General features: G+C 47.1%; 1 protein-coding gene across 1 annotated transcript; it reads right to left on the bottom strand.

Moving 5' to 3' along the window:
- On the bottom strand, positions 1–18,257 carry TAP2 (transporter 2, ATP binding cassette subfamily B member). The gene is made up of 12 exons (XM_081901922.1): positions 18,130–18,257; positions 15,077–15,577; positions 13,821–13,935; positions 13,355–13,485; positions 11,705–11,910; positions 9,609–9,806; positions 7,452–7,580; positions 4,885–5,073; positions 4,239–4,412; positions 2,419–2,578; positions 1,895–2,031; positions 1–836 (listed from the first exon to the last, which is right to left on the bottom strand). The coding sequence occupies exons 2-12, from the start codon at positions 15,564–15,566 to the stop codon at positions 645–647; spliced, it is 2,121 nt and encodes a 706-aa protein (XP_081758048.1). The 5' UTR covers positions 15,567–15,577; positions 18,130–18,257; the 3' UTR covers positions 1–644.
- Between the last annotated feature and the right edge of the window lie 1,269 nt (positions 18,258–19,526).

The raw sequence follows: 19,526 nt of genomic DNA, 5'->3' as shown, positions 1-19,526 counted from the left end.
TTATCACATGCACACATTTTATTTTACAAAACACCGCTTTCATGCCATCACAGTCCTGGACAATCAACAGCAAGAGACCAAAAGTGCCTTAAGATATTTTTACAACATACTCAGAAACACCTAAGACATACGGGACCAAGAGACAGGATTGGGAAAGAAGCCAGACTCCTTATTTAAGCAACTCAAGATGAAATCCTTACCTAGGAGTAAGCCCTATTGAACTGAGCCCTATTGAACTGAGCGGAAGGCTACTTGGAAAGAAGCTTTTTTTGGAGGGGGTTTTCAAAAATGGGAGTTTGGGGACAAGACTTTCAAAGTCACAGCTTAAGTTCTCCTGGGGCAAATACTGATACTCCAAATTGCCTGCTATTTAACAGCTGCATAGTGATTACAAGGGGTGCCACACGGTCCTTTTCGCACCCCACTTCATTGCTCTCTAGCTCACACCCACTTTTCTTGCTAAGCCAGAGTTTCTGCACTCGGAAAGGACCAGCCAATTAGGTGAGTCTCCTAGTAGCCCCATCATGGCAGGACTTTGGGGCTGTGGGCCAAGATCCCACTCAGCAGAAGGCAAACACAATTATGCCACACGCACAACCACCTCGAGAGGGGGACCCCAGAAGACCATTCAGCCTGTGCGGAAGTCACTCAGCCTGGCTCCTTTGCACCAGGCGGTAATAGGGGCCCCTCCGGCTCATCAGCTCAGAGTGCGTCCCCTCCTCCACAACCTCCCCACCCTCCAGGACGACGATCCTGTTCGCGTTTTCCACTGTCTGCATCCGGTGAGCGATCACCAGCACCGCCCTGGCCTGGCTGCTCATCAGTGACTGCTGGATCTAGGAGAAGAAGCCAGAAACCCCCTCTTAGATTTATTTTATTTATTAATTAGGTTAATATCCCATCCCTCCTCCAAGAAGCTCAAGGTGACATATATGGGGCTCTCCCTCCCAACCCTGCGAGGTAGCCTAGGCTGAGAGGCAGGGATGGGCTCAAGGTCACCCAGTGAGCCGCATGGCTGAGGATTTGAACCCGCGTCCCAGTCTAACACACTAACCATTGGCTCTCTATGTGTGTGAGAGAAAGAGAACGAGTCAGAGAAAGACAGAGATTGAGAGATGTTTGTGAGCATTATGGATCTTCCTGTGTTTTCCCACACAAGGATATAGAGCATGGAGTGCTCCACGTTTATTATTATTATTATTATTATTATTATTACTATTACTATTATTACCCTGCCCATGTTAGGTAGCCCAGCATTTGGGTGGCAGAATAGCATGCGGCCCAGGATAGATATAATCTTGTCATCCTAAGGTTGGCCAAACTGGAAAAATAATGATGGAAAAAACTGAAAGGTCTCAACACTAACTGGCACTGGAAAATGCAAGTCCATTTATTAATATTATAAATAACAATAATAAAGGTAAAGTAAAATAAAGGTAAAGAACCCCTGGATGGTTAAGTCCAGCCAAAGGTGACTGGGGTTGTGGAGCTCGTCTCACTTCAGGCCGAGGGAGCCGGCGTTTGTCCACAGACAGCTTCCTGGGTCATGTGGACAGCAGGACTAAATCACTACTGGTGCAACGGAACACCATGATGGAAACCAGAGTGCATGGAAACGCCATTTACCTTCCTGCTGCAGGGGTACCTATTTATCTACTTGCACTGGCATGCTTTTGAGCTGCTGGGTTGGCAGGAGCAGGGACGAGCAACGGGAGCTCACCCCAATCGCGGGGATTCGAACTGCCAACCTTCTGATTGGCAAGCCCAAGAGGCTCAGTGGTTTAGACCACAGCGCCACCCGTGTCCCTACAATAATATAAAACCATCACACCCACTAATGGCTAACGCTACTCACGTCAACCAAGTCCCACAATTCCCATCCCCCAACACTCACGGCAGCTTCGCTCTCCACATCCAGAGCACTTGTGGCCTCATCCAGCACCAAGACCTTGGGGTTCCGGATCAGGGCCCGGGCGATGGCCAGGCGCTGCTTCTGCCCTGCGGACAGCTGGCCTCCCTTCTCCCCGACATCTGCAGGGAGACAGAAATGATAGAGGGAGGGGTGGGAAGAGGGGAAAAGAAAGCCTGGTTGCCAGAGGAGTGGGAATGGTGGCAGGGGTGCAAAAGGCGAGTCGCAGGTAAAGGAGGATCCCGAACTCCTGGGTTCATTTGATGGGATGGAATGAGCAGTTGGGTGGGGAGTCGGGCACAGTGACAAGAGGAGCTGAGGCTCAGAGTCTGGAATTCTCACTCGTCACAAGGGACTGGAGCCCCACCAATTTTCCTGGAGGAATTCAGTGGGCAGCAGAAATTCATGTTATCTCAGAGAGGGTAAGAATCAGGCCAGCTGCCTTTTCTGGAAGGAGAGTGGAGTTTTACAGAGACAAAGGGAGATGGGAGGAAAGAGGTTTCACCCACCTGCAGCGAACCCTCCTTCCAGCTCATTGATGAAGCCTAAGGCGTTGGCTTCTCTTGCCGCAGCCACCACCTCTTCCTGGCTGCAATCCTGCACCCCATAGGCGATATTGTCCCATATGGACCCAGAGAAGAGGACCGGCTCCTGTCCCACCAGCGCCACCTGCAAGCAGAATGAAGTGTGATGACTAGAGAGAAATTGGATTCATTTTGCATTTGAAGCACACTCCACCATATTTGCACCTTCTCAAACAATATAAGAACTGAAACACAGGCGAACCTTCAACATTCACAATTCTCTGAATTTTGCAACCCTGTTTCCCAACTTGAAGCGTTACAAAAATGTGCCTAAAAAATGAAGATTTTAGTGAAAACAGCCTACAAAAATGCTTTTTAATTGGGAGAAATTGCTTGCAAAAATGTGTGCATTAGTCAAATCTGCAGACAATAGCATGTTCATTAGGAGAGATTTGCACTGAAATATTGAAAAATTTTCATGCAGATTTTTAAAAGCAAAAGCCACAAATTGCTGCATTAATGTACAGAACTAAATTAAAGTTGGAAAGATGAGAAACTGAGAGAACAGGAAGGGGCAGGCCCTTCCATCCCTTCAAATATCTGAAGGAGGCTCTCATATCCCCTCTGAACCATCCCTTCTCAAGGCTCAACAGCCACAATTATTCCTTGCAAGCATCTCCTTATGGGAACTCGTCTCTGGTCACCCTCCCCTGGAAAAAAACCACAATTTACAGCTTAAGTACCAGGTTGGGAAGTGTTTGTGTATCACAAAAACTTGGTGGGCATGGCCTTTTGCAACCCATATTTCCTCTCCAGTGCTCAGCCACACCTTGTTATTTCCTCTTTTGCAAAAGATGCTTCCTGTTTTGTGAAAAACAGAACCGCCTTCCCCTTGGCACTGACAACTTTCTAACATCCCAAAAATCCTTTGGAACTCCCTGTCAATTGACACCAGGCAGGTGCTTTTGCCGTATTCTTTTCAGCGGCTGCTAAAACATACATGTTCAGGCAACCCTATCAAAATTTGGGGAACACTAACAAGCGTTTCAATCTGGGTTTTGTTTGTTTGTTTAGCTTATGGTTGATTTTAATTATTTTTCAATGCTGTAAATAGTTGTTTTCAACTTTTTCAACTTTTTAAATTGTTTCTTCTTGCTAACTGCTTTGAGGTTTTATTACAAATAAGTGGTATATAAATCTTGTGAGATAAATGAATAATTTGGGAGCCTATGTCCTTTTAAAATGTAGGGTTTTTTGGGGGGGGTTATTGGGCTGTTGTTTTTACTTGGATTATGGATTTTTAAAAATATATATATATACTTTTCAGATACATTTCACTGATTTTACAATCATTATGACATTTTAAAACTGGACTTTCTTCCCCCTCTTTATGCAGTTCCTTAAATTTATTTTTAGTATCTTCTGCCTATCCAAATTAACTTATTTATCTTCTTTAAATATACACTCTTATGTAGCTGCAGGTTATTACATTAACCCTGCCGGTGTTTTTAATCTGTTTACAATTTCTCTGTAAATATTCAATAAACCATTTCCATTCTTTTATTAAAAAAAACTTGTTAACTTGATTTCTTACTCTTCCAGTAGAGTTTTGCCATTTCTGCATCTTCCATAAGGAAGAATGGATTATGGATTGTGTGGTTTTATATTATGATTTTATTCTGCCCTGAGACCTGAGGGTATATGGCGGAATATAAATTCAATAAATAAAATGAATAATAAATAATAAATAATGAAGGGGAAACAGGAGTTTGATCTCAGCCACACTTTGTGGGCTCCCTGCTCACCTTGCTGTGCAGGTACTTGTGCTCATAATCTCGGATCGGGACCCCGTCCAGCAGGATCTCCCCAGCCTGGGGCTCATAGAAGCGCTCCAGCAGTGCCACGCAGGTGCTCTTTCCACTGCCGTTGAGACCCACCAGCGCCACCACTTCCCTGGGATGGAGCTCAAAGGATACGTTCTGCAGAGAAGGAGCAAGGAAAGGAGGAAAAAGCAGGGCTGTGATTCACCTATGGAACTCACAGCCACCAGACTGCTATAAACCTACATGGGGTTTGAAAGACCGTTCTAAAATTCCCAGCGTGGTTTTAACAAGCCACTCCTCTCCACAGGGAACTCTGGGAAATGTAGCTCCGTGAGGGGAATAAGGGGTCTCCCAACCACCCTCAGAACCCTTAGCAAACTACAGTTCCCAGAATGCTTTGGGGTAAGCCAGGACTGTTTAAAGTGGTATGATGCTGCTTTGAACCTTTGGCCCAAATGGTTGGCCCACTGCATTGGGCGATCAGTCAAGGGGGTCCCCGTTCTCACTTAAAGAGACAGGCCTCCCCCATAAGGCCATAAAGTCCAGAATCTCAAACTGCCTCCCAGCACCACTGAGCCAAGATTCTCTGCTCCAACATCCTCAGGGGACCGGACTCTTCGCCATGTACCTTTAAGACCTGAAGATCAGGGCGGGAAGGATAGCAAAAGGAGACGTTTCTGAAGGAGACGTGACCTTGGAGGAAGTCTGGTGCCAGCGTCCCCTCAGTGCGAACGGACGGTTCTCGGTGCAAGTAGTCAAACACTTTTTCTGCCGCTCCCACATTGCTGAGCGCATCTCCGTATATGTACATCAGGGTCTGTGAGGGGCAAAAGAAGAGCAAGACAAGGAAGTTTGTCAATATCCTAAACTTATTTCACATTCCCACAATTAGGGGAGTATTCACTTTATTGTCTTAAATCCAGGGAGTGTCTCCTCTGCGGAGAGAAAAAGGGATTTATTTATTTTTTGGTGGTGATATGGACTCTTTAAGAAAATAATTGTCCAAGTTACTCTGCTTGAGAATTAAAGACCATGAATCTCTATCCATATCAGGACATCTGGGTCTTTTTGCTCTTCTCATTTCTGGAATTCAGCATGTATCAGCCAAGGTGTATGTCTTGGATCAATTGGGTGGAGTCCCAAATCTACAGTCTCATCCAGTCCAGATTTATCTACAGCTACTTTGTGGACAGGGAGGTTATAGAGATGAGGGTAAAAAGATAAAAACCAAATGGGACGTACTTTCAACGTAGTCTCTTCGGCAACAGCAATTTCCCCTCTCTTTCAGTTTGTTTAAAATATATTGGGTCAGAGGAATTAAAAAGGATTTTAAGAGATTCAGAGGTTTTGAAGGTTAAAAGTCCTTAAAATAAGTTTTAAAATCAGTTTTCAAAATGTGGAGATATAGCCAACAGGAAATCAGGGTGAGGACTGCAAGGCTTTGTTAAAATTTATAACGCTGGCTTCACGAAGTTCTATGGTGCAAATTCCTGGGGTTGCCAGAACACATAGAACAACCTTGCCTTCGAAAAGAGGAATTTTAAAAAGAAAAAAAGAGGGGAGAGAAGCCAGCAAAGCCAAGCCCTGTCATATACCGTATTTTTCGCACCATAGGGCGCACCGGACCATAGGGCGCACCCATTTTTGGGGGGGGAAATAAAGGGGAAAAAATTATTTCCCCCCCCCAGGCGCGGGGCTGGGGCGGGGGAAGCTCGAGCTTCCCCCGACCCCAGCCCGCAAACAGGCAGCTCTCTGCAAGCCGTGGGAGCACTCCCGCTGCTTGTAGAGAGGTCCGCGAAGCCTGGGCGCGCTGAGCTCAGCGCGCGCAGGCTTCGGCATGCTGGCAACTCCCCGCAAGGAGCCGGAGCGCTCCGGCTCCTTGCGGAGAGGTCCGCGAAGTCTGGGCGCGCTGAGCTCAGCGCGCGCAGGCTTCGCCATGCTGGCAACTCCCCGCAAGGAGCCGGAGCGCTCCGGCTCCTTGCGGAGAGGTCCGCGAAGCCTGGGCGCGCTGAGCTCAGCGCGCGCAGGCTTCGCCATGCTGGCAACTCCCCGCAAGGAGCCGGAGCGCTCCGGCTCCTTGCGGAGAGGTCCGCGAAGCCTGGGCGCGCTGAGCTCAGCGCGCGCAGGCTTCGCCATGCTGGCAACTCCCCGCAAGGAGCCGGAGCGCTCCGGCTCCTTGCGGAGAGGTCCGCGAAGCCTGGGCGCGCTGAGCTCAGCGCGCGCAGGCTTCGGCATGCTGGCAACTCCCCGCAAGGAGCCGGAGCGCTCCGGCTCCTTGCGGAGAGGTCCGCGAAGCCTGGGCGCGCTGAGCTCAGCGCGCGCAGGCTTCGCCATGCTGGCAACTCCCCGCAAGGAGCCGGAGTGCTCCCGCTCCTTGCGAAGAGGTCCGCGAAGCCTGGAGAGCGTGAGGGGTCGGTGCGCACCAACCCCTCTCACTCTCCAGGCTTCAGCGAAAGCCTGCATTCGCACCATAGGACGCACACACATTTCCCCTTCATTTTTGGAGGGGAAAAAGTGCGTCCTATGGTGCGAAAAATACGGTAATTGAAAGGGAATATGCAGAGCTCTGATAAGGTTTAAGGAAGCTCTCAAGGTAAATTTCAAAAAATGAAGTATAAACACCGACAAATGGGAAACACTGGCCTGTGAATGCGCCAATTGGAGAACAGCCTTTACCAAAGATGCCATGGATTTTGAAGATGCTCAAACTCAGGATGAAAGGGAGAAACTAGCTAAGAGGGAGGCACATTTGGCAAACCCTCACCGTGATCAACTCCTGCCCGGAAACCTACGAACTCACTCTTAAGACCATGTTTATGGAAGACAATCTTACTCGGCTATGAGGGATCGCCAGCGAAGAAGACCTCAGCACCATCTTGGCCCTGGTTCTTCAAGCCCAAAATGGGACTTGCCGGCAGCTCAAGACATTTTGCCACCTGAGGCAGCAAACCTACAGGGCTGCCACTGGTTAATGCTGAACCCAATGGACCAGTGGTCTGACTCAATATAAGGCAGCTCTTTGAAGGATGTAGAAGCAGCAGATGGACACAGTATGTGGAGTATGAAGGGAAGGGCAGGAGCATCGCACCCATTTAATAAGCTGAAGGCGTGACTCCAATTGTGGAATAGCCAGAATGCCATTCAAGGCTGGAATGCCAGCGCTGTTGCAGCCTCCCGTTGCGGATTTTCACCCACCTGTATGTAGTCCCCGAAGTCCATCTGGTAGAGGATGAAGGAGAACAGGTTCCCTTGGGTCATGAGGCCAGAACGGATCTGCTGGTACCCAGAGTGAAGCATGATCAGTTTCAGACTCAGCTGCAGGAGCTAGAGAGAGAAATTCGGGGGAAGATGTTGAAGGCCGGCAGCCACCCTGGTAGCCACGTTTGATGGCTTGGCTGTTCTGCTCACCCCTTTCCCCTCCAAGGATGAAATTCAATTCAGTTGGTCTCTGAATCTATCAAATCTGCACTTTCCCGAAACGAGACAAAAAACCTAAAGACAGGCAGACTTTGAAATTTACACTTCTCCAAATTTGGCAATGCACTGTACTGTGTATTAGGAGGAAAGACTTACAGTGGTACCTCTGGGTGTGAACGGTATCCGTTCCGGAGCCCTGTTCGCATCCTGAAGCGAACGTAAGGCACGACTGCACGTCTGCACATGCACAGGTCGTGTTTTGCCACTTCTGCGCATGCGCGTGATGTCATTTTGAGTGTCTGCGCATGCGCGAGCGGCGAAACCCAGAAGTAACACGCTCCGTCGCCGCGGAGCGCAACCTGAAAATATTCATCCCGAAGCTACTTCAACCCGAGGTATGACTGTACTTGAAACTGCTTATGTTTATTAGAAGAAAGCCACTCTGAAATGCTAAGGAATTCTCATATGTGTTTCTAAAAAAGAAAACTCACAAATCGCTGCAGAAATGTGAAGAACAGAATTTATGATTGCAAAAAGAGAGAAACCGGGAGAATGGACGTTGACAGATTTTTCCCTCCCTCCCAGGTTCTCCAAGAGTCAAAGATGCACCCAGTTTAAATCAGAATTAAATAGGCCTGTATCCTTTTGGAAAGTTCTTCATGATTTCCCCCATCCTCTTGTTTCTATTTTGGAGCTTCCGGCTTGGCTATGACAGAGGACCGCTCTGCCCAACCCACTGAAGGCCTTTTGACAAGCAATGCTCAGTTTTAAAAGTTTTTAAAGGAAAAAGAGCACAGAGCAGGGAGGTCTTCAGAGTGCACTTAAAGGTCTGGAAGAAAGGGGGCCATGTGCCTCCCACCTAGAAGAGCATCCCACATCTGTGGGGTCACCAGCACAAAGACCCTTTCACCTACCAGCCTGATTTATCCCACTGGTAGGTATATGAGAAGGGACGCGGGTGGCGCTGTGGTCTAAACCACTGAGCCTTGGGCTTGACGATCAGAAGGTCAGTGGTTCGAATCCCCGCGACAGGTTGAGCTCCCGTTGCTCTGTCCCTGCTCCTGCCAACCTAGCAGTTCAAAAGCACGTCAAAGTGCAAGTAGATAAATAGGTACCGCTCCGGCGGGAAGGTAAACGGCGTTTCTGTGCGCTGCTCTGGTTCGCCAGAAGCGGCTTTGTCATGCTGGCCACATGACCCGGAAGCTGTACGCTGGCTCCCTCGGCCTATAGAGCGAGATGAGCACCGCAACCCCAGAGTCGGCCACGACTGGACCTAATGGTCAGGGGTCCCTTTACCTTTTTAGGCATATGAGAAGGGATTGTAGGCTGTTGAATTCCCCATATGAGACTGGCCTTGCCTGCCGGTGGGCCTGATTCTGACCCTGCCATACCTCCTCACCCTGTACATCCAAACTGGCCAGTATGAAGACACTACAAGCAACCTGAAGTATAGGTGGATTCCTATGAGGCAAGACACAGTGATAACAGCAAGAACTTTTATTAAACTAACAGAACTGGACCACAGGAGCAAAGCAACTGCTTATATACATTTCTGAAGGCCTGACCCACTCCCAACGTGATTGGCTGTCTATACTTCTAAGCTGCAAATCATGACTCAGAGTTTAAGGCCCAAATCCTGAAATGTTCTGTGATTGGATATCATGTATCGAATCAGAACACAGGAGCTCAGAATCCTTAGTCCAGACCCAAGCTCAGGCAAACACAGACCACTGAATACATAACACCACCAACGCTCGATATTCCAACGTGAACAGTGACCTTGAAAAAGCTGCCAAGCTGATTGGACAATGGAAGAACGAAAGAAAGGGGTGCCATTTCCAGAAAGCTCTCCTGCCACAGCTGTCCTTGGGAGAATGCTTGTCCCCTTTCTGACCCCCCCAAGCCTCTCCCCTACACAAGACCCCAAGGACTCACCCGTCTGAGGAGCAGATAGACGGCCCGCTCCCAATCTCTCTGGTCCTTCAGCCGGTGGGTCTCGGCCAAGGCCGCATCGTAGCGCTCAGACTCCTCCTCCTCGGTGGCGAAACTGCGCACCGTCTCAACGGAGGAGACCGTCTCCCGCACCACCTCCCCAGAACGCGCCAGGGAGTCCTGGATTGCCTGCAGAAGAACCTGCAGAAAGCAAAGGGGAGAGTTTAGGAGCCTGCGCTAAACGCCAGAGGGGGTCAGACTACTGGGTTTGGGTGCAAGATCCCATTGCTTCAGGCTATGTGTACACCATTCCTTTAAAGAATGTTCAAAACCCATTTCCCCCCTCTCAAATGAGCATTGGGAACTGTAGTTTATCCCTCACCCCTAACAAACTACACTTCCCAGGATTCATTTAGGGGTATGTGCTTTAGCTTACCTTAACATGACTGATTGACAGCAGGGTTCAACAGACTACAACTCCCAGCATCCCTGACCACTGGCCCTGCTGGTTGGGGCTGATGGGAGTTGTAGTCCAACAGTCTCTAGAAGGCACCAGGCTCCTTATCTCTGGTCCACAACATTACCAAATCCAAAGAGACCAGCAAAACGACCATAACTCCGTTCCATTCCGTTTATTTTAAAATATTTATATACTCCCTGTCACGTAAAAAAACCATCCAGGCAGCAGAGAAAAATAAAAACCAAGCAGCAGTGTAAATATCCAATATGCTAAAAACAGACAAATGTCACAAAAGTTTAAAAATCACAACAGCTGGCCTCACAAGCAGAGTCAAACACAAAGGCTCCTTGGGGAAGATCACTTCTCTTTTTTTTAACAATAATTTTTATTAGTTTTCAGTTACAATAATCCAGTGGTAGCCTCATTATAACGTTGCCAAGTCATAATACAAGCACTAATCCCAATCATTCAGGTGCCAAATTATATGATTTAGGTGGCCTCCCAATTGATGGGTTTGATGATTTGCTTTGTTTTGGCTTTCCAAAATCTCATCCATCTCAATTACACTCTAGTCAAAATAACAAACCCTTATTCAACAACTGCAGTATTAACGACATCCACTCGTTTTGACACATTAAATGATTTATAAACCCCTAGGTGAAGCATTCAAACTATATCCTTCTTCCTCCTGTGTGTGTCAGTTATTCCGTCCGTGGTATTCCTTCCTGCCCTTGTAAAATGTTATGTCTGTCTATTCCCTAGACTGGTGACTGGGGGCGGCCACAGAAACCATATAACACCTGTCTTGAAAGACCTACATTGGCTCCCAGTATGTTTCCAAGCACAATTCAAAGTGTTGGTGTTGACCTTGAAAGCCCTAAACAGCCTCGGTTCAGTATACCTGAAGGAGCATCTCCACCCCCATCGTTCTGCCAGGACACTAAGGTCCAGCTCTGAGGGCCTTCTGGTAGTTCCCTCACTGCAAGAAGCCAAGTTACAGGGAACCAGGCAGAGGGCCTTCTCGGTGGTGGCACCCGCCCTGTGGAACGCCCTCCCACCAGATGTCAAAGAGAAGACTATCACCAGACTTTTAGAAGACATCTGAAGGCAGCCCTGTTTAGAGAAGCTTTTAATGTTTGATGCGTTACTGTATTTTAATATTTTGTTGAAAGCCGCCCAGAGTGGCTGGGGAAGCCCTCTAGATGGGTGGGGTATAAATAAATTATTATTATTATTATTATTATTATTATTATTATTATTATTATTATTCCCACTTCTCACATCCACACGATAATATATTTATAAAGCACCCTTACAGCAGTCACGGCTTCCCCCAGAGTATTCTGGGAATTGTAGCTGGTTAAGGGTGCTGGGAGCTGTAGCTCTGTGAGTGGCCTCCTAATAACTCTCCTTGCACTTAGCAAACTATAGTTCCCAGGATTCTTTGGGGGAAGCCTTGACTGTTAAAATGGGAGGCATTGATGTCACCCCTCTGATGGGACCCTGCCTCTTGTCCGGAGGGAGGGGCTATCTCTCTAAGGTTTGGAAAATAGGGAATAGCAATCCCTGGGAAGCAGCTCCCCTATCGTTTACTCGCAGCTCCCAGTCTCCCCCCGCCCGCTCTCAAGGGCCCCCTCACCTTGTAGCGGGCATCGTAGACCTTCTGGGCCGCCAGCATGACTGGCACCTCAACGAGGGTGAGCAAAGTCAGGCGCCACGAGAGGCCAAGCATGAAGGCGCAGAGCCCACAGACCTTGATCAGGCTGCGGAGGAAGATGTTGGCGTTGAGAGGCACCCAGCGGCTCATCATGGTGGTGTCTCTGGAGAGGCGGGAGGTCAGGTCTCCTGTGGGGCGAAAGGAGAGGCCGCTCAGAGCCGGGAGACTGGAGGGATCAAAAGCGCATTCTAAAAATTCTACAAATATCTCAATACAAAAATAATAATAAAATTTCACTGATTGACTTCCTTCACTTACACTGCACTTCCTATATACATTTTAAGCAAGACTGTAGAATAAACCTGGAAGAAATTCTTCCAACTTTTCTTCTTCTTCTTTTCTCTTTATTTTTTCTTCCTCTTTTTTCTTTTCTTTTTCTCTTTTGTTCCTTTCTTCATATATACATGCTTAATTGATATATGTATGTATGTATGTATGTATGTATGTATGTATGCATGCATTTCCAATATTTTGCTTATAAAGGTAAAGGGACCCCTGACCATTAGGTCCAGTTGTGACCGACTCTGGGGTTGCGGCGCTCATCTCGCTTTATTGGCCAAGGGAGCTGGCGTACAGCTTCCGGGTCATGTGGCCAGCATGACTAAGCCGCTTCTGGCGAACCAGAGCAGCGCACAGAAACACGGTTTACCTTCCCACCGGAGTGGTACCTATTTATCTACTTGCACTTTGACGTGCTTTCAAACTGCTAGGTTGGCAGGAGCAGGGACCGAGCAACAGGAGCTCACCCCGTCGCGGGGATTCGAACCGCCAACCTTCTGAGTCCTAGGCTCAGTGGTTTAGACCACAGCGCCACCCGCATCCCCTTTTGCTTATATTTTGCTTATATTTTGTAACAATTATGTTAAATAAATTTAAAAAATTGAAAGTGCATTCTAATAAAAAATAAAAAAAACATTTTAAAAAGCTCCGCCCGAACCAAGACGGATAACAGCAACAACTGGGGGAAAGAAAGACAGAACATCTTGCAAGGACAGGAAGAAACACCTCTTTCTCTCTATTGTTGATTGTTGTGACTAGTGCTTTCTGTGCATGAGAAAGTGAAAAGAAAAACACTTTTAAAAGAAAAGGATGGAAAGGAGAAATAGTTGATGGATAAGCAGATGGAGGGATGGAGAGACAGACCGACAGATGAATAAAGTCCTTTGATGAAGAGATGAAGGAAAGAAGACGCTCTTGATGAACTAGAACTCCCATCATCCCTGCCCACTGGGCATGCTGGCTGGGGCTGATGGGAGTTGGGGTCCCATAATATCCAGAGGGCACCAGGATATTCCTTACCTCTGAACCCGGCAGCAAAAACAAACATGAAAAGCGCTTGAGTGCCGGAGCAGGATCTTGGGAGACCCAAGTTCAAATCCTGGAAAGCCTCACATCTTGACGTTCCTCATGGAGCCTCAGTTATGCAACCCATAAAATGGGAATATTTAAGGCCCAGTCATAAGAGGGGTGTTGCAAGTAGGAACTACCACAAGCGCTCTGTACGTGCACTAGAGGACACTCAGGGAGCTGGACTGAAAGGCAGGCCTGGGTTTGGAGCTTGGGGGCTCTCACCTGTTTTCACCTCCTGGAAGAACGCCAGGTCTTGCCGGACGAGAGAAGAGAAGAGGCGGCTTCGGATCCGGATGATGGCCCGGGAGATGGACATCGTGAAGAGTCCCCCGCGAGTGCCGGCAGACAGCGAGCTGGAACAGAAATGGAGACTGCTCTACAAAAGGAGAATGTGTGAGTCCCACTCTGGAGGGTAGGAATCGAAATGGCAAAATCGGAGCTCCTGGCCCCCCAAATATGTGATCACCTTTTTGAGTCACATTCTGGAAACGTGGGGGCCTTCCTTTGCAGTAGAAAGCAGTTCTCCAAGCACCCCCTTCCCCCCCCCCGAACTGCTTTCTGAATTCAATTTAATTACAAAGAAATAATTAAACTCCCCAGATTATGAGAAAATTGCACACACCCCAGCCGAGCCTAACCAGGGCTCCTTTGTTTTTTGGGCAGGGGGTGTTGTCAGGAAGAAACCCACCTTCCGAGCGACACCAGGCACATGAAGAAGATGGCGGACGTGAAGGCATCCGAGTCGTACTTCTTGCCCAAGATGTCAATCAAGCGTCCGGTGTAGTAAGGGATGAAGGTTTCACCTGCAGAGAGTTTGCGCTTTGAAAACAGGGAGGGGGGACTCTTTGGAAACAGGAAGAGCCCATTCACCCCGTTGACACCTCCCTGCATAGACAGGCAGGGCTTCTCCAAGATTTCAGGTGGGGGGCATGGCTCCATCTGAAATTGAGCTTGGAACCTTCTAACGTTAAACCATGGTCTTTTATTTCCTTTTTTCCGAATTAATTTTTATTCATTTTCAAATTTATAACACATCAAAACCAAAGTAAACTTAATTTAATACTCCCCCCCAAATGGGTTTCCCACTCTCTCAGATATATTCCATTTCTTCCCCTTCTATTTTACAGATTTATCTCTAATTTAGGGTTCCCATATTGCAAAAGTGGTTGAGCAAAATCACACACAAAAAAACTATTTTTAAGGAAATTTGCCAAAATCTATCCTTCCTAAATCGGCCCAATCCCGGCTGTGTCCTGGAAATTCCAGACGCATGGCAGCCCTGCTCTAATTAACATCAATTTTTTGGCAAACTCCTCATTCCTCAGCTGTCCCTTTACCAACTCATGCATATAGATAAAACAAAATGATATCAAATAATGACGAGTGAAGTTATAGTAATTTAAATCTTTCATTCTTCTTTCCACCCTGCATTATCCCTCATAGTTTCCAGCCTCTGCCTGTTTGTGCGAACCTTTTGAGCGGAGAGTCTTCCTTTCTGTACACAAACCAGATTATTTCCTTTCCCTGTTCAGTCTTTGTTATTGAGTTACAACCTCTCAAGGCCATTATTTACATTTCACTGACAATAAAGCTTTTACAGCCTGTGTGGAAAGGAGGTGTACCATACATACGGTCTTCTATTTCCAAATAATATGTACAGTAGTACCTCAGGTTAAGTACTTAATTTGTTCCGGAGGTCCGTTCTTAACCTGAAACTGTTCTTAACCTGAAGCACCACTTTAGCTAATGGGGCCTCCCGCTGCCACTGCGCCGCCAGAGCGTGATTTCTGTTCTCATCCTGAAGCAAAGTTCTTAACCCAAGGTACTATTTCTGGGTTAGCGGAGTCTGTAACCGGCAGAGTATGTAACCCGAGGTACCACTGTATGTATCTCTCTCACTTCCCACTTCTCTCTCACACACACATGCAAACCAACCCTACTCACAAAGCACAGCCATGGTAAGGAAGAAAAACGCCCCTGCGAGGTAGGACACATCTGGGCGGAAGAGCTTCACCAGCTTCCAGAGGGTGGCCTTGTCTTCTCCTCCCTTGTTCTCCTCCTCCTCCTCCCTTTGCCCCAGGACGTCCCAGATGATGTGGGCCAGAACCACTGCCCCATAGCCCACGAGGAGCCAAGACCGAGGGGCTGACGACAGCAGGAACGGAGGGTCTCCAAAGCAGCGCCCCACGGCGAGATAGAGGGGCTGCAGCAGGCTCACAGCAGCCAGGCCTGCGAGGGGCATCTGGGAGGGCCAGGCCAGCGAGAGCAGCCCCCGAGCCCCACAGAGAACCAGCAGGCGCAGAGCCGCCTCCAGCCAGGCCGCAGGGACCCCCAGGGAAGCCAAGGCGGAGCGCTGGAGATCTAGCAAGGGGAGGAGGACCATGTCGCACAGGATGAGAGGGACGGCCAGCTTCAAGGGGGCAGGTAGCATCATGGCGGCCCAGTCTGGGGAGAGAAGGAATGGCCAGGTGTAATTAACACTCTGAAATGTGAGAGAGGGTTTGTGTAGGGAGAATCTCAGCAACCTAACCCACACTTTGCTGCCACCACGAATGGTGGAAGGGAGACCTGCTCCCTGCTGCAAGGCCCTTTTCCACCTGGCCTAGGGGGCGGAGCCCAGACTCACCTTGAGCAGCTAAAAGAGACTCCTGGGAGGCCACTGGGACGTTGCTGGGTTGGGGCAACTGGCTAAAATGTTTAAAACATTTTTCTCTGTTTTGTTTTTCTCGGGTTGGTATTAGTCAAATGTTTACTTGGGGTTGGCGGTTATTTTGAGTAGAATTGTAAACTTTTTATTCTTGTTATTGTTATTGGTTGCTATTGATTTTTGGTTTGTTTGTTGCTTGTATAGGATTTTTTTTTATATGTTTGAAGTTTTGTTGTGTTTTTATATATGTTGTAAGCTGCCCAGAGTGGCTGGGGAAACCCAACCAGATGGGCGGGATATAAATTTAACACCAACACCAATAATAATAGTAATAATAATAATAATAATAATAATAATAATAATACAGTTGTACCAAGGATCACAAATACCTTGGCAGTCGAATGTTTTGGCTCCCAAACGCTGCAAACCCGGAAGTGAGTATTTTGGTTGCAAATGTTCTTTGGAACCTGAACATCCAGCAAGGCTTCCAATTGGCTGCAGGAAGCTCCTGCAGCCAATCAGAAGCTGCACCTTGGTTATGGAACAGTTGAACGGACTTCCAGAACAGATTCCATTTGAGTTGACGTACGACTGTAATAAGATGTCCTCCCATCCGATGTCAAGGAAATAAACAACTATCTGACTTTTAGAAGACATCTGAAGGCAGCCCTGTTTAGGGAAGTTTTTAATGTTGGATGTTTTATCTTGTTTTTAATATTGTGTTGGGAGCCGCCCAGAGTGGCTGGGGAGAGCCGGCCAGATGGGCGGGGTATAAATTATCATCACCATCACCCTCAAAGCTGAATTCCACTTCCCCATGCGACACTCCCCCCAAAGGGGGAGGGACCGCAACACCCATCAGTGCCAGCCAACATGGACAATGGCTGAGGATGATGGGAACTGTAGTCCAGGGTACCAGGTTGAGGTTCCTCATCCCTGGCCTAAAGGGATGTCAGGCACAAATCCCACCCTCCAGACGCTTTCTGTCAGTTTCAGTTCCCCATTTGTAAAATGGGCATAGCAGTGACTTCACCAGCAAATAGTAGGACAATCCTATCTATTCTCACCCAGAAACAACACCCAGTGTGTTCAATGGAGCCTACTGGGGCCTTGGTGGGTTCTCGCAAGAGCAGCTACTGGATAGATAGCTTAGTTGGTAGAGAATGAGACTCTTAATCTCAGAGTTGTGGGTTCGAGACCCACATTGGGCAAAAGATTCCAGCATTGCAGGGGGTCGGACTAGAGGACCCTCATGGTTCCTTCCAGCCCTATGATCCTATGACTGTTGAGCACTTTGCAAAATAAAATTGCGCTGTGCTTAAGGAGGAGCCAGACATAAGCTATCCTATGGCACTTAAAGAGCAATCCTAACATCTATGGGCTACTTTTAAAATGAGGCTGCATTTTAAACTGCATTTTAACCTGTATTTTAAATTGGTTTTTTCTTTTCCTATTATGTTTTTACTGTAATTTTACTGGTGTTAGCCACCCTGAGCCCGGCTCTGGCCAGGGAGGGTGGGGTATAAATAAAATTTAATATATTATTATTATTATTATTATTATTATTATTATTATTATTATTATTATTATTATTATTTTAAACAGTATGAACGTCACAGAACTTCAGTTCCCTGGGAAAAGGGATTGATTGTTAAACTCCTCTGGGAAACCAAAGTCTCCTAAAAACTTTCTGCAGCCTGAAACTACAATTCCCAGAAGGCTTTGGGAGAGGACATGACTGTTTAAGGCAATAGAATACAGTACTGCTTAAATGAATAGTGCACATGAGGCCCGTTACTCAGAAGTAAGTCCCTACTGAAATCAAGGGGGCATACTCTTACCTCTGAGTTAGACTGCCCAAGACTGCGCAGAAAGTGATAAAAACCTTTCAAGACCCAAAAGAAGCCACTTTCCTAACTCTGGGGGCTTTTCTAGTTTGGGGCATTTTGCTCCGAAGAGACTGACGGGGCTGCCCTTTTTGGAACCGGGTTCTTTCTTGTAACAGTTATTATTATTATTATTTTCCATCTCCGATCAGAAAATAAAACTGAAACGGGGTGGTTTTAAAAGGTGGGGAAATATTTATGGTGGGGCGAATTTTTATTGTGTGTTTGTGTGTGTCCCAGCCTTCCTAAAATGCAGATCCGATCTCAGGGACTACAAATTATTTTACATTAAGTAAACCCCGCCACCCCAAAGAAGAAATCAAACATTGCGCGAGAGCCTTTTTGCAACATCTCCCCGATTTGCATTGCATGCACCCCCCCAGCCAGCCAGCCCCCCCTTGATGCCCTTATCCTGGGTCTCCCACCCCACAGCCCCCTGGCCTTCCTCTCCCTGCCCGCCTTACCTGCCCTCCGGTCTCCCAGGGAGGAACTGAGCTCTTCTGCGCTCCCGGGGCTCGAACCGGCCCCACTTTCGCTTTCGAAAGGGGAAATCCAGCCGCTTCCCTTCCCCCGCCCACGCGGCCGCGTCCCCCGCTTCCGCCGCCAGAGGGAGCCCGCCGCCTGCGCTTTAGAAAACCTCCATCGCAAACCTCCATCAAACTCTTGGCTGACATTTTCAGAAAAAATGTTTGCTCGCGCCGCTCCCAGTTTTTTTTATTGATGCGAAGTACATTGGAGAACAACTCGCAACAGTGCTTGATTTATAGCACAGGACGCAAATGCTTTGTAATATGAGTGTGGGGCATCCATAAAGTCTAAAACATGGGTAGGCAAACTATTTTTTTAAAAAGATTTTTATTAAAGTTTCAAAAATTATATAAAAACAAAACAAAACAGTAATACAAACAAACAAAAATAAAGACAAGTATAATTTCAATCCCTTATTTTCTTATAACTTACTTCCCCGACTTCCTCATACCTCCCCTTTCTGTATTCCAATTTCTAATTTATTAATTCAGCAAATCCTTTCCCTTAATTTTCATTTAATTTTTAGTCTTTCTTTTCTTTTTACTTATCCATTACAGCTGGGAACCACGTAATTTCTAAACCAACGTCATTCTAACATTCATTAATTTTATAATGTTTCTTAAGATAGTCCTTACATTTCTTCCAATCTTCTTCCGCTGTCTCCAGTGGCGTAGCGTGGGTTGTCAGCGCCCGGGGCAAGGCAAGTAATTTGCGCCCCCTAACCCGTGGATTTGCGCCCCCTAACCCTAACCCCCAGATGTTGCGCCCGGTGCGGCTGGCCCCCCCTGCACCCCCCATGCTACGCCACTGATTTAAATATACCTTTGTTAAGAAACCGGAGGCCTTCCTCTTGGGCATTGTCGGCCAGAAAGTGTTAAAAAAGGACAGAAGTTTCTTTATGTATGCGACAACAGCAGCAAGAATACTTATTGCAAAGTATTGGAAGACACAAGACTTGCCCACACTGGAAGAGTGGCAGACGCAATTGATGGACTATATGGAATTGGCTGAAATGACTGGCAGAATCCAAGACTTGGGAGAAGAAACAATGGAAGAGGACTGGAAGAAGTTTAAGGACTATTTACAAAAACATTATAAGTTGTATGAATGTTAAGTATTTGCACGATTTAGAAAATATCAGTTCCAGCAAATAGACTTTGTAAAATAGAAAATTAAGTTATAAGTAAGAAAAGGTCGAAATTTAAGGCAACACTACATTTAATTTTAAGGTATGAGCAATTGATAAAAATTGTTTTAAATTTAGAAGTATAATATTTGGAAAGTACAAAATAAGGTATGAAACAAGGTAATAATTTGCTGACATTCTTATTAT

Source organism: Podarcis melisellensis (assembly GCF_964234715.1).
Source record: "Podarcis melisellensis genome assembly, chromosome: 2".
Taxonomy (NCBI): domain Eukaryota; kingdom Metazoa; phylum Chordata; class Lepidosauria; order Squamata; family Lacertidae; genus Podarcis; species Podarcis melisellensis.
The sequence above is the reverse complement of the archived record's forward strand: the minus strand, read 5'-3'. Positions and strand labels throughout refer to the sequence as shown.

What these genes read in the sequence shown, in the direction of transcription:
- TAP2 (XM_081901922.1), bottom strand. Translation starts at nt 15,566, where the DNA reads ATGATGCTACCTGCCCCCTTGAAGCTGGCCGTCCCTCTCATCCTGTGC. An exon ending in CTTCCAGGAGGTGAAAACAG is followed by an intron (nt 11,911 to 13,354) that starts GTGAGAGCCCCC and finishes TTCGCCCCACAG; the next exon opens with GAGACCTGACCTCCCGCCTC. An exon ending in ACTTCGGGGACTACATACAG is followed by an intron (nt 5,074 to 7,451) that starts GTGGGTGAAAAT and finishes TGCCCCTCACAG; the next exon opens with ACCCTGATGTACATATACGG.